This window comes from Phoxinus phoxinus (genome assembly GCF_949152265.1).
Source record: "Phoxinus phoxinus genome assembly, chromosome: 20".
NCBI lineage: Eukaryota > Metazoa > Chordata > Actinopteri > Cypriniformes > Leuciscidae > Phoxinus > Phoxinus phoxinus.
The window spans coordinates 12,075,308-12,088,715 of record NC_136895.1 but is presented as its reverse complement, the minus strand read 5'-3'; the positions used below and the strand labels follow the sequence as shown (position 1 = coordinate 12,088,715).

Genomic DNA, 13,408 nt, shown 5'->3' with positions numbered 1-13,408 from the left:
TCTTCTCTCTCGCTCTCAAAATGGGTTGTTCAAGGCAAGCGTCGAAACTACACTCTCGCGTTTAGGAGTCAGGACATGACGGAATTGTCACTTGCACAATCGGGCCAGCATTGCAACTAAAGTTGATAATTTTCACTTCTTTTTAAGTCTTATCAGTTTAAAGGGAACCTATTATGGAATTTTGAAATGTACCTTTCATGTAGTGTGTAACATAGATCTAAGTGAACAAAAACATCCTGCAAAGTTTGAAATATGAAAGTGCACCGTATATAAAGTTATTGTCTTTCAAAAGTAAGAGTCGACTCTGAGTCATTTTTATGAATCGTTAGAAGACCGAAGCTTTTTCTCTGACTAGATGACGTCAACTTGTCAAGTTATTTGAATACGACACGCCCACTTATTGCGCTCCAAGGCCAGGGAAAACATCATGGCGACGAGGCGCTGTGTTCTGAAGTGCGGCTCAAAAGCAAACTTTTTTCATCTGCCCAAGGAGGAGCATTTGAAGACTAAGTGGCTGCAATTCATATAACTATACCACAGAAGTATAGTCCGAGCCTTGTGCTTTGTTCGTGCCATTTTGAAGACGATTGCTTTTTAAATGCAATCTAACTTGGATTCGCGAGCCGGCTGATATTGAAGGAAGGTTCAGTTCCAAGTGTATTTGCATCAGCTTCCTCCTCCGTATCACAACCTGTAAGTGTTATTAATAATTGTTGCTTTTATGTTTTATGTAGCATGCTTAATTATTATTTTGTTTGTTGTGTAAGCACCGTTTAGCTTCTAGGTCTTTAATGCCAATTGTATTGAGATATGTGAAGTGTTTGTCGTTGTTTTCGGAGTTGTCTTAAAGAATAGAATAATACCTTGTAGTAACGTATAACTGCATTTTTTTTTTTGTAAAAACGTTATGTTTATGCATCAGAGATGTCCAGTGAGTGCCGCACGTAACATGCTTTGAGACACTATGCAGGCCAAATAGTATATCCAGAGATCTTGATATGCCTGGGGTAATGGTTGTTTTGGTGGCTGTGTTTGGTTATGATCAACTGCTGAAAAATATACATTGTAAATAGAAGACAAATGATGCTAAAGGAGCAGAATAAGTTAGTTAATCATAATCCTGATTATTCAGTGATTAGTTGTGCAGCACTAGTTAATGGATCATTTTATTGGTTCAGGTAATTTAACTGATCTGTAATTCATCACAAATGGAGAGTTTCTCTACTGTACGGTTCAGCGTACACAACTTGGTAATTATTAGCTGTATTATTAGGGATGTGTCAGGATGGTTTACTAGTTGATTGAGTCAACAATATTTTCCTTCCTTTTTTTTAGCTATAATATTTTTAGTGGATGTTCTTAGAAAAGGGTTCATTTAGATGGATACATTTTCAAAGATGGTTTAATTGTGTGCTGATGTTTAGCAGTTAGCCAAGGGCCCTGTGAAATCTTTCCTGAATTCTGTTGTTTTCCCCCCTTTTTCTGCATGGTCCTCGAGTCGCTTGAATACACTACACGCCTCTTAAAGTCACCATGAAATTAAGTTTTTTGTCTTTTAGTATGAATATGCTAGCCTTACTGTTATCTGTAAGCTATGTGCTGCAAAACAATGACGAAATTCGCATTTAGAAGATATAAGCATTCAAAACGTAGAAGTGAACTTTGTTAGTGAAAAGCATTGGTTCAGACCAAAGCAGTGATTTAGACAGAATGCATTGTTTGTGAACTGGGATGAAAGGAGGAAACATGACACTTTTACAAGATGCGTTTCAGCCCAATAAAAACGTTTAGTGGTACGCCATGTGACCAAACCAGCCCTGTGTTAACCTTCCACCACGGAGCCAAGCGTCGTCTCAACTCCACTGCTGTCTATCAGCGGCAGGTCTGGTCTAAACAGCCTCGTGAAACTTGAACCCGTCTGCTGCTCTGATCCGGCACATGCTCGCAGTCTCTTGTGTGCAAACACTACTAAACCTGAAAAAGAATTATAGGGATATATATATATTCCTTAGATCTTCAAATCCTGATTCACACTTTGTTCTTCTGCTCTTCTTAGGCCATAAAGTAAGGCTGGGGAAAAATATTGATTTAAAAACAAAAAAATCAATCCTCTTTTGAACATCATCATATCGATTCTTAAAACTAAGATCTTTTACTGGTGTTTCCTGCACCACATTTCACCATCGCACTGCATAATTGGTGAAAGTCACCATTTTCACCAGAACAGGTTATTTAACCATCCAAATGATTTCTAAACGGGTTTATTAAGTTGAAATAGTTGCCAAGTTCCCCTTTAAAATTGCACCGTAATGTCAGTCACTCTTATTGTCGTCTTTTAGTCTTGGATGGTACCACAAGTCTTGTAGCTTACGTGGCCATTCAGCACATAGTTATAGGCATCTAAAGATGTACAGTATATGCCCCCAGTTTCTCTTTACGCTCGGTTTCTCTATTGGGTAGGTGTAAATGTCAGGCTTCTCAACCGGAGGTAGCTTTAACGTTAATCCTGCCAGATCGTCCATCCATTGACTAAGCGAGTAGCCTATCGGTCGGCCAATCTGGTTCTGTCCGTTAAAGTTTAACTTTTGCAAATAACAATCGCGGTCCTGGGCAGTGAGTGACCTTGCACATTAAGATAAAATAGGATTTTCTGCAGTCATTGTTAAAAAAACAAGCTAACAAAACTGGCAAACTAACGTTAGTGAAGCGGCCAGGTGCATTATTCTGCAACCAACTAAGCTCCGCCCACAACGTCACCATGTTGTCTATATTTTATGTGCAAAAAGGTGGTTAAAATCACATTACATTCTAACATTGTAACATTACAATCTAAAAACAAAAATATTGCTTTTGTTTTAAAATTGACTAAAGGCTAAACTAAAAATGAAAATAAAAACAAAAGCACAAACTAATTATATTAGCCTGCATTTGATTACCTCATTATAATGGTCAGTGGTCACTAGCATAAAAATATACTTGTAGGTTTAAAATTCCACATATGGCACATTTATTGTCTCCAACAACAAATATTTTAGCAATATGTATATTTTAGTCAGAATTATTGCGCTGCTATTCTATTGTGCTCCGTCTGTTTGGCGCACATGCGCACGGCGGCGCTCATTAACGGAAGCTTAAATTTTAGCGGAGATTCACTTGCAGAAGGCTCGACAGTGAAATGGACATATTTGTTTGACTTTCTAACATTTACAGATGGAGAACATACCTGTGAAATGTAAGTTAAGCACAGAGGAAAGCGCCACACCTCAAACGCATTAAACTGAGCGCAAGTATTTATCTGTCAGTCAGCAACCGTATCTGTCAGAGCATCTGACAGGGCAAGCTGCTTTAAACTTGTCAATGTCAACTATATCTTGAACCAGTATACCAGTTATTTTGATCCCTTAATATAAGCTTGTGTCATGTTTAGGACAAATTGTACCATGTACTTTCACTCCAGCAGTTCACACTGCGTCCTCTGCTTTTTTTCAGATGTGCTCGTATCAAACTAAGTATCGATATAAACAGTGAAGCAACAGTAGACTGTATTTTACAACAATCACTTGTTTATTGATTTGGAGGGTAAGTTTGGGCTTTTAGGGAGGAAAGAAAGCACATCGCTATGAAGGGAAAAAATGCACTATAATCACACAGCCCTATTTTCTTGTAGTCATTGCAGCAAGGTTGCTGTCATTGTAGTATCTCCGCAATAGCATTGCAAATGTATTGTCTTTTTGATAGGGATATGCTGATACAGATAAACGGATAATTCTTTATATTTGAAAGCCAATAACCGATATATTGGCCGATAAATCTAAGTCAAAATTTTTATATAATTTTTGAGAGCCTTACAAAAACAAAAGTCTTGCCATTAAAAAACATGTCCCAAGGACACAATTATTATGTTCTCATTATAACTGTATGTAGCCTATATGACAAACTTGCGCTGCACATGTTGCTCTTAACTGTATTTTCCTTTTTTTAAGTGATTCCAATCTTTCCAATATTTCAAGCAATTTAAAACTATCGCAGCAGACAGAGCACATCTGAAGTGTCTCAGCTGATTGGCGTTAATATATCGGCCAAATTTTCTTATCAGCCGATACCGATATGGTGGCCGAAATATCGTGCATCTCTACCTTTTGAGAAACGTAGACCGGTGAATGTGGTGAAGTGAGTTTTGCGTCATCTGATCTGCTCTTCTGATCAGCCTTTTTAAAATTAACAGTTCAAACTATGTAAAATGATTATCGGCAAATAACGATGGGCAACGGATCGATCAGAGCATCTTTAATTCTAAAATGCTGATTTGGTGCCCATTTATTACTATTGTCAATATTAAAAACTTATTTTATTAACAATATCGAAAGTCATGCTGCTTTATATTTTTGTGGATCCATGACACATTTTTTTCAGGAATATTTAATTTGACCGAGATGGATAGCCAAGCTGAAAGTCTCCGTTCATGTGGATCCGTTGCCATCCTTCCCATGCGAGTGAAATCCCAGGCGGAGGCGCACCTGTCCCAGCTCAGACCGCCCCCCTATCTTTTAGACTCTGTGAACGACAGCTGTGGTCTACTGCCGTGCTGAGAGACTATTATTAGCCCACCGCCGGAGCCACTATAACGGGCTTCAGGCAGCGCGAGGATGGAGGGATCCCCGTTGGGACTCTAGACTCCAAGGTGCTTTCAAACCCAAACGTTACTTTGCATTTTGGCACGGCTTCAAGGTTGTAGGGGGCGGGACGTTGGCACTACACAGCCCAGTGTGTAAGTGAGCACGTGCACGAGTCTGGCTCTGTGATGTGGGTCATTAAGCAGCCAGCCACCGCGTCAGGGAGCAAAAGAAAAGGGATGATCCCTACTACTGCCTCCCTTGTGTTTAGCACCTGCTGTGTCTGGCAGCGTGCGTGTGTCTGTGTTTACTCCTGGACCGGTGCGACCTCAGTGCTACCCATGCTGCATCTCAATCAGAGCCGGGGATAGACTGCACAATGTTGCTCTGGGAAATACCGCTCGCACGTTGACCAAGTTTTTTTCACGGCTGCCAAAACAGGCTACTATCTGAACGTGTTACAAGTGTACGGCTTATTGTGTAGTATGTACTTTGTTCTGCCTATTATTTTATATTAAAAGGCACGTGAAACGATAAGCCACGGGGAAGATTACAAATGTAGTACGCTACATTGTCATTTGACCTCACTAGCGTGCTGCACTCCATGCTGCTGTACTGTATACTGCTTATGATTTTATTAAAATAGTATATGAAACGTGTGACATTGTCATTTAACCACACTTGTGTGTTGGCACACTATGAAGTGTGTATTGTACAGAATACCTACAACTTAAAAAAAAGCATGTAAAACTGTCTTCCATGGTAAACTTTACAAATAGTATGCTTCATTGTCGCTTAAACCACATTAGCCTAGTGGATGGCATGGTATAGTGTGTACTAAATACTGCAAAGCGATTTAATAAAAATAGTATGCAAAACAGTCTTCAGTGGTAAACATTACAAACAGTAGTATGCTTCGATGTCGCTTAAGCCACACTACTGTGCTCCATTGTAAACGTTACAAATAGTAGTATTTAGTACACGGTATGTACTGAATACTGCCAGTGATTTTAACACACATAGTATATGAAACAGTCTACAGTGGGAAATGTTATAAACTTTGTCTTTTTACCACACTAGTGTATGGCAAGCTATGCAGTATGTACTATAGACTGCCTGTAATTTTAATACACAAATCATATGATGTTACAAACAGTATTCTGCTACTAGGGCTGTCACTTTACGTTCGAAAATCGATTGCACAATCGATCGGACCAACCAATGCAAGATTCGAAAATGAAAATAGGGAATCGATTTTAAAGGCCTTTTTTTTTTTTACCAAAAAAGTTGTTTTAGGTGGACAGATCAATACAATACACAGAACATGTAGGATGTTGGAAAATAACAATGTCTTTTCTGTTAACCAAATGCTTTTTAATATTCGCTATTACTTCAATGCAAGTGAGCAAGCGCACCGTTGTTTGTTGCTTAGTGACGTGTGTGTTCAAGTAAGCCAGAAATGCGCAGATTCTGCGCAATACGCTGTATTTAATATATCATGATGACTCACGAGTTGCATATTTGCGCTAAATCCGCGCTGCAGATTTGGCTACACAAACTTCCCCAGCAAAGTGAGTAAACATAGAAACACGCCAAATTGGCTCGTGATTTGACAGCGTTACCAACCAAAGTTCATTTTTACCCGCATTTGGTGGATTGGCGGGTGTTAATTTCAATCCCTGAATGTTGCACTCCTGTTTGTCATTGTGCACAAAACTTCACGCCAATAAATCATCTGAAATATTGCTGACTTGTGCGCATCTCAAGCGCCCTCTTTACGCTCGTCCTAATGCCTGTTAGTTGTCCGTGGATTTGCCTATATTTGGTTGGAAAATGGAAACGTCTTTAGACATGGAAAATCGATTTTACAATCGATTCAATGAACACTTATGTCTCAAAAATCGAACAGGATTTTTTCACGAAAGTGACAGCCCTATCTGCTATATCGTTGCTTGTCCTTGCTAGTGTGTACAGCATACTACGCTGTAGGCCTATGTACTGAACTACCAATGAGTTTTAAAGTTACCATGTAAAACAGTCTCTAAAGGTAAATGTTACAGACAGTAGTATACTTCACTGTTGCTTGTCCTCACCTGTGTGTGGGTCACTGCAGTATGTACTGTATACTGCCTACGGTTTAAAATAGTATATGAAACATTCCTTCAACAATAAACTTCACATGCATTAGTCGGCAGATTGTCATTTGACATCACTAGTTGTGTACAGCATTGTATGTAGTATGTATTTTATAGCTAACCACCTGCAATTTTATTCCAATAGTACATTTTATTTTCTCCATTTTATTTTACTTTATTTCAGTGGGCTTATTCTCATTGGGATAAATAGTGAATCATTATCAAATCTATTAGTTTATTGCCCTTGCACCTGAATCAGTGGTGACATCATCTCTTAGCATCCCTCCTGATGTGTTGGTGGCATTTACTCTGCTAAACATGCTAACAGCCGGTGTTAGCCTCGCACAGTCACAGAGGTGATGGAGAACGTCTCCTTCCTCCCAGCTGTTCTTCTATATCACACACACTCCCGTGTGTATATAAGGTGTCAGGCGTTCATTAGCAGATTTTAACAGATGAGCTGGATTTATTAGGGCTATTAGCAGATCGAGCCTCGTGCAGGCATATTGATTTAGGCTGCTGCTCTCTGCTGTTTTCCTTCACAACATGACGCTGCTAAAACGATATTTTCATGGCGTCAAAACCACAGCTTAGATTAGACCCTTTAATAATATGGAATTTAATTGACCTTCGTGCAGACAGGATATTTATTTAGCAGGAATGCAGATTCATCTTTCTGTGAAATGTGTTAAGGTTAAGCTGTAGAAATCACCATTTTTTTTTTTATTTCCTTTGTTTATAAAGTACTTTATTTTAATAAGATTATTTCATTTGGGATGTAAATATTTGATTATTTATTGGTTAACATATGGGACGCAAAATATGATGGAAGATTCAAGAATCTTCTTAAAATACTGCAGAACGTAGACAGTGGCGTATTGTGCCGCGTAATCTTGATCAATTTCATATTAAGATACAAGAAGCGAATAATTAAGCATTCTCCCTCTCTTTCTTTCCTCAGAGTTGGGTTCACTTTCCTGGGATGACCTGGAGAACGATCTTCCAGATGAGCTGATTCCTAACGGAGACCTGGGGCTGATGTCCATGCCCTCTAACGGTGGTGCAGGTACAGGCGGTCACGGCCCCATGGTCCCCGATGCTGCTGCCAAACACAAGCAGCTCTCCGAGCTCCTCCGGCCGGGAAGCAGCGCCGGGAGGAACTCGGCCAGTCCGCAGCCTGGCGGCATCGGACCTCAGCTGGGTGGGCTTGGTAAGAGTCCCCTGGGCCAGGGCTCCCCTTCTCAAACACAGAAACCAGGTGGTACCCCAGGGACGCAGGGCAATAACGCTGGCTCAGCTGGCATGGGACTCGGCACGGGATTTAACCAGGCCATGCTGAACAGCGGCATGATGGGACAGAATGCGGGCGCTCAGCCGGGTCAGGCGATCAATGGGTCTGTAGGCCGCGGTCGAGGCGCGCCGGGGATGCAGTACCAGGGTGCCGCCATGCAGGTGCCAGCTTCAGTAGGGGCGGGAGGAGCAGCGGGGGCGGCAGCACCAGGAGGAGCGGCAAGTGTCCTGGCAGAGGCTCTCACTCAAGGGGCACAGCAGATGGGCATCAACGCCCAGCAAGCTGGCAGCATCAACAAGGTGAGACGACCGTTTTCCTTTGCTGTGGTTTCACTTTCACTCATTTAGAGTTCATAGTCGTGTTAAGATGACACGTACATCTCCTTCAGACTAGCACGGTCAAGTTCATGTGCGCATTTGCGTCTTTTTGTGCAGATGTAAGTTGTAAGATTACTTTTATGTTGTCTATATCTGATTAATCTCAAATAAGAAGCGTTTAGTTGAGCTTAATAACCAGCTAGCAAAATGCAGCAGTTTACCGACCGTTCACTTATCAGTTTCAGCTCAAGTGGAATGTCCGACATTATTGACTACGATTGGGTTATTTGAGACGGTCATATTCCTTTTAGATAGGCTTGTATCTAGGATATCTGATTATTAATCTCATAGCATGTGTCATAGAACAGGCTTCAGTTTACTGGAGATCATTTACTCTTTAGCTTGCTTGCCTTTACCTCAAGCAGCCAGCTATTCCTTCAAGATGTTTCTTTTTCAATAACATTAAGCAGTTATTTTTTTTCTATTCATACTTTCATATTTTCATAGACATGTTTTCATGTCAAATATTTTTTTGTCAACATTAATTTTCGTAACAATCTTAAAACATTTTAATTTAATGACGGACACGTTATCATATTTTTAGATGTGCACCACAAAAATCATGCACATCATGTCTCTAAATAATTTATTCCAGGACATTCTGAACACAAATAAACATCTGCCACCAATCGCTAGAAAACATGAAGTGTGTGTGTGTGGGGTGTGTGCACTATAAACCACACACAATTTGGTACATTTAATAAAATAGCTGTGGTGGTTTGCCCAGTGGTGTTGGCTACAACTTCCATTTCTATTTGTCTTTTCTGATTCATCCATAACTAGCCTAATGATTTTGTTCTCTTTGGGATGGAAATGCTGCTTTATATATTCTTATGGATATTCTGCTTTTTACTATTTCAAGTTATTGGCCGATACATTTATTTATTTCTTTTATTCTATTAAAATTGGTATTGTTAATTAAAAATGCTGGAATAAAATATAAATTCTAGATGAAAATCTTAAACGAAAATCAGAAATGTTGTCTTTGCAACTTGCTGAAATAAATGTAAAGTACTGAAATGACTAAAATAACTAACTAAAGTAAAAGTAACTAAAATAAAAGCTAAATAGAAGCATTAAACAACGTAAACAATATAACAACATAATAAAATTGCTAAAGCTTAAACCAAAATTAAAATGAAATATTAAAATATTAATATTAAAGCTATTTTTTAAAATAAATTCTATAATGTATAGGCTAATATTACTAAAATAACACTGAATTGTGCAGCTTATTTCCTATTTTTAGATCATGTAACACTCAATGTAAATTAACAGTAATATCAGTAATAATTTAATAAACTTAAATATAATATTTAGCACATTTCTAAATCAATATTTTTTTTTTCTACTGTACATTATCATGTTAGGGTGCCTATATTCACTTGTAGCATCTACAACGATTGATTTAAAAATGTGAGGCCTAGTATTTTTTTTTCTTTTTTTTTCCGGGAAAACAGTCAAATTTAATTAACTTTGGATCCCTGCATTTAAATCCACATGGGTGCCATCAAGTCCCCGTTTCACTCTGCAGTAAGTTATGACAGTTATGTTTGTTGAAATCTGTTTCATGTCTGTTTTTAGAGCTCTAGTATGCTGGTGGAATCTGATCAGTGTGTAAATCAGGCTGCATGTCCAGCTTCATCTGCCAGTGTAGCCGCAGACCACTTTATCACTCTTCATCTGAAGCCGCTTTTTGCTGCCTCATTGTTTGATTGCATGACTCATTCCTGCACTTGTGTTTTTTTTATTAGGCTTAAATTCTTGTGTTACGAGAGCGTACGTGCCAGAACGCTCTTAAACTCTGCCATTTTGTTTTAAGGCCTGCAATAAAGGCAGCGGCAGAATTATGCTTGATGGGAAGGCAAATGAAAAGCTCTCCACGTAAAGTGCCATGTTACATGCATACACACATCGTCCGTGCTCTATGCAAATTCTATGAATAGAGCGTGTCTCTCCATGATAGATGGGTTCTTGACTGATGGGGTCTGAAAGCAGCACGTCTGTGTCAGAATTGGCAGGTGTGTGCATTTGTATTACAAACGCAAATAGCTAGTGATTTATTGGGGTTAGACCTGGAAAGTGCTTTTATTTTGCTTTTTTTATTATTATTATTCATTATCACAAGTACCCCAATTCGAGTGAAACTTTAATTGAAAAATGATCATGAATTTGAGAATGTCTTAGTGTGCTTTGCTTTCACACTAGCACTCTTGGTGCGATTGACGTCAGAGTTGTGAACACTGTTTTCACGTGAACCATACACAGGTCTGCATAAAAAGGTCTTAAAGTCTCTATTAAGTGAAGTATTAGCTTCAGCGTTACCCATGCAACGCATGCTGGTCAGCTGAGCCTTGAAAAGTGGAGCTCAAATGTTTGTTTCATTACATTTTTGTTTGATGACTCACTCAAAGACAGCTTCTTGCCGTTACACTGTAACTGCGCACTCGTGACAGCTTCTCAATGCGCAGAGACGCTGTTTAGTTTCAGTTACATTGGTTACTGAAACCGTCCTTGTTTTTGTGCATGCTGACCACATCGTAACACTTATTTATATAGCAACAAATACGTATAAATAAATAAATGGCGATAATACTGCATATCGCACTATTGAGCCACTCAAAATTACTGCAAGGGGAAATTCCTTCACCGCGACAGCCCCAGTGTGACCTATTAAAAATGAAAAATCGGCAAGAATAGGCAGTGGAACTCGTAGTTGGATGCTGGTGGCGTCAGATGGGACGGAGGGATTGTTTTCTGGCCTGAGGTTTAACAGGGTACCGTCAGGAAGCTGTTGTACCCTTTCGGTGTCACACAGCCGGTTGAATGCTCTCACCGCACAAGAGGCTCATCTGGAGTGGCTTTGGGGTGTGCAGTTTGCTCTTTTCAGCCACATTTTATTTCGAGTAAATGGTAAAGCAACAACCGTCCACTTGTATTGGAGCTCTGCTGTTAGTGTTTGTAAGTGAAACCATATATCATTGCGTTCTATCTGTGCTATTGTTGTTTCCAGTTGATTGATAAGGATTCAAGCCAAACTCGACCAAGCGGATCTGCTCAACTCAATGAAGCATCTGTGCTTCCCGTTAGGCCATGTGTCCAGTGCAGCTTTGGCAGTTGCATTGTTGTACTTTTTTAAGTTTTTTTTCGGGGTCTTGTGCCATCCTGCTGCAGTTTCATGGTGTTAAAAGAAGTTAAACATACTTCAGCTTTTGTTATTGGCCACTTCAGTGTCATTTTTAAAACGATGGGTCATTTTTAAAGAAGTCTGGGGAGTACATGAATCTCGAGCGCATGTAACGTGTGTACAATAGTGTCCAGTTACAATGAAGTATTTCACATATTAAGAACCTGAAGTCCTGTTCACACTAGTGTTGTCAAAAGTACCGACTTCGGTACCAAGTCGGTACTGAAATTTAAAAAATGTGACGATTGAGCGCTGTTGAGCGGAATCGTTAACACCTCGGAATGGCCGGGCATTGTCACGTGCTCATCAAATATGTCTGTGATTGGCTACAATGATCAGCGCTTCAAAAACATGTTGTAAATATACATCAATAACGCTCTTCAGCGAGCGATTACACAGATACACACGGGAGCGTTTGAAAGCAGGCGTCTATCAGCCTGCTTTTGCTTTCAAAACACTTTCAAACACTTCCGTGTGCTCTCAAACGCTCCCGTGCGTTGATCATTGTAGCCAATCACAGACATATCCGATGAGCTCCTGAACACAATGGCCAATCAGTGTTTATGATTACGCTCAACAGCGCTCAAAGCATCACATTTTTTTTATTTCAGTACCGACTTGGTACCGAAGTCGGTACTTTTGACAACACTAGTTCACACCAATAACGATATAATGACAACTATTTTAGCATCCACACCAATGCATGATAACGTTCTGTTAGTTTTAAATTTTCTGCCAGTTCAAATGCTCAAGCTCTTTCAAACACAATGGATTCTGATTGGCTGTTTATGGTTTTATCATTTATCAGCTGGAACATTTTTTTCTAAAAGTGATTCCACAAAAATGGTTCCTTGTTACATTTAAAGTTGTGGTGTGGACTCAACTATTCTCTTGATTATTAAATCTTTAGAGATGTTATTTATATAGTTAGGCTTGGTGTGAATGGGCCTTTAGATCTGCTGGGAAAGGGAATCCTGGCTGCTCCGGGAGAGAGAGAGAGTGTGTGTGTGGATGAGTAAGCAGAGCGAGTAGCGTGAGAAGTGTGTTGGTGTGCATGAATGAGTGAGCAGAGAGGAGGGGCTGTTGGTGCGTGTGCCACTCCGCTGGCCTCTTTTATCTGGTTTGCTGGAGCGATGTCAACAGAGGAGAGTGGATGGCCGGCACACTGCCGGAGATCAGCACAGGGAGAGGGAGTGTGTGTGACGGGGGAAGCCCTGCATCATGAACATCATATTGAGCTGCGAAAAATGTAGTAACACTTAGATCAATGCAAATGCTGCTCACGTTATATGAATATAATGGCCAAATTAAGTAAATGGTTGTTGTTTTTTCATAGAAATGTCTGTGTATTGTGAAGATTTTTAGTGCCATCACTGAATAAAATTCATTGTTGATCAAAGGGTTATTATCGTAAACTAAAACTAAAAACATAATAAAATAAATGCTAACTAAAATAAAATGTAGGCTATATAAAAAATAAACTTATTGTATTTCAGCTAGTTGCCAAAGCAGCATTTTTCATTTAGTTAACCCGGTGTAGTAACAAAATAACTAAACCTAACATAAAGAAGAATAAGATATAAACACTATAAAAACAAACTTAAATTACTAAAACTTTCAAATGAAAAATATATTAAAAAAAACTATTATTTATTATCTCAATTGTACTAAACAAAAATAACACAATTGATTGTTTTCATTATGAATTAGGATATTCATTTTGAGATGAATTCAATTATTAAATTAAGGGATTTTAAGTGAGCGTTAGATGAAAATCTTAACTGTAAAAAAGGAGAAATAAACAC

At 39.2% G+C, this 13,408-nt stretch overlaps 1 protein-coding gene across 3 annotated transcripts in view; it reads left to right on the top strand.

The window, feature by feature from the left end:
- Window positions 1-13,408, top strand: part of crebbpa (CREB binding lysine acetyltransferase a) — a 40,886-nt gene that overhangs the window by 5,664 nt on the left and 21,814 nt on the right. For all 3 annotated transcript variants that reach the window (XM_079593661.1, XM_079593662.1, XM_079593660.1), the window contains exon 2: window positions 7,710-8,338. In XM_079593661.1, coding sequence (XP_079449787.1) covers window positions 7,710-8,338 — 629 coding nt within the window. The remainder of the gene's footprint in view (window positions 1-7,709; window positions 8,339-13,408) is intronic.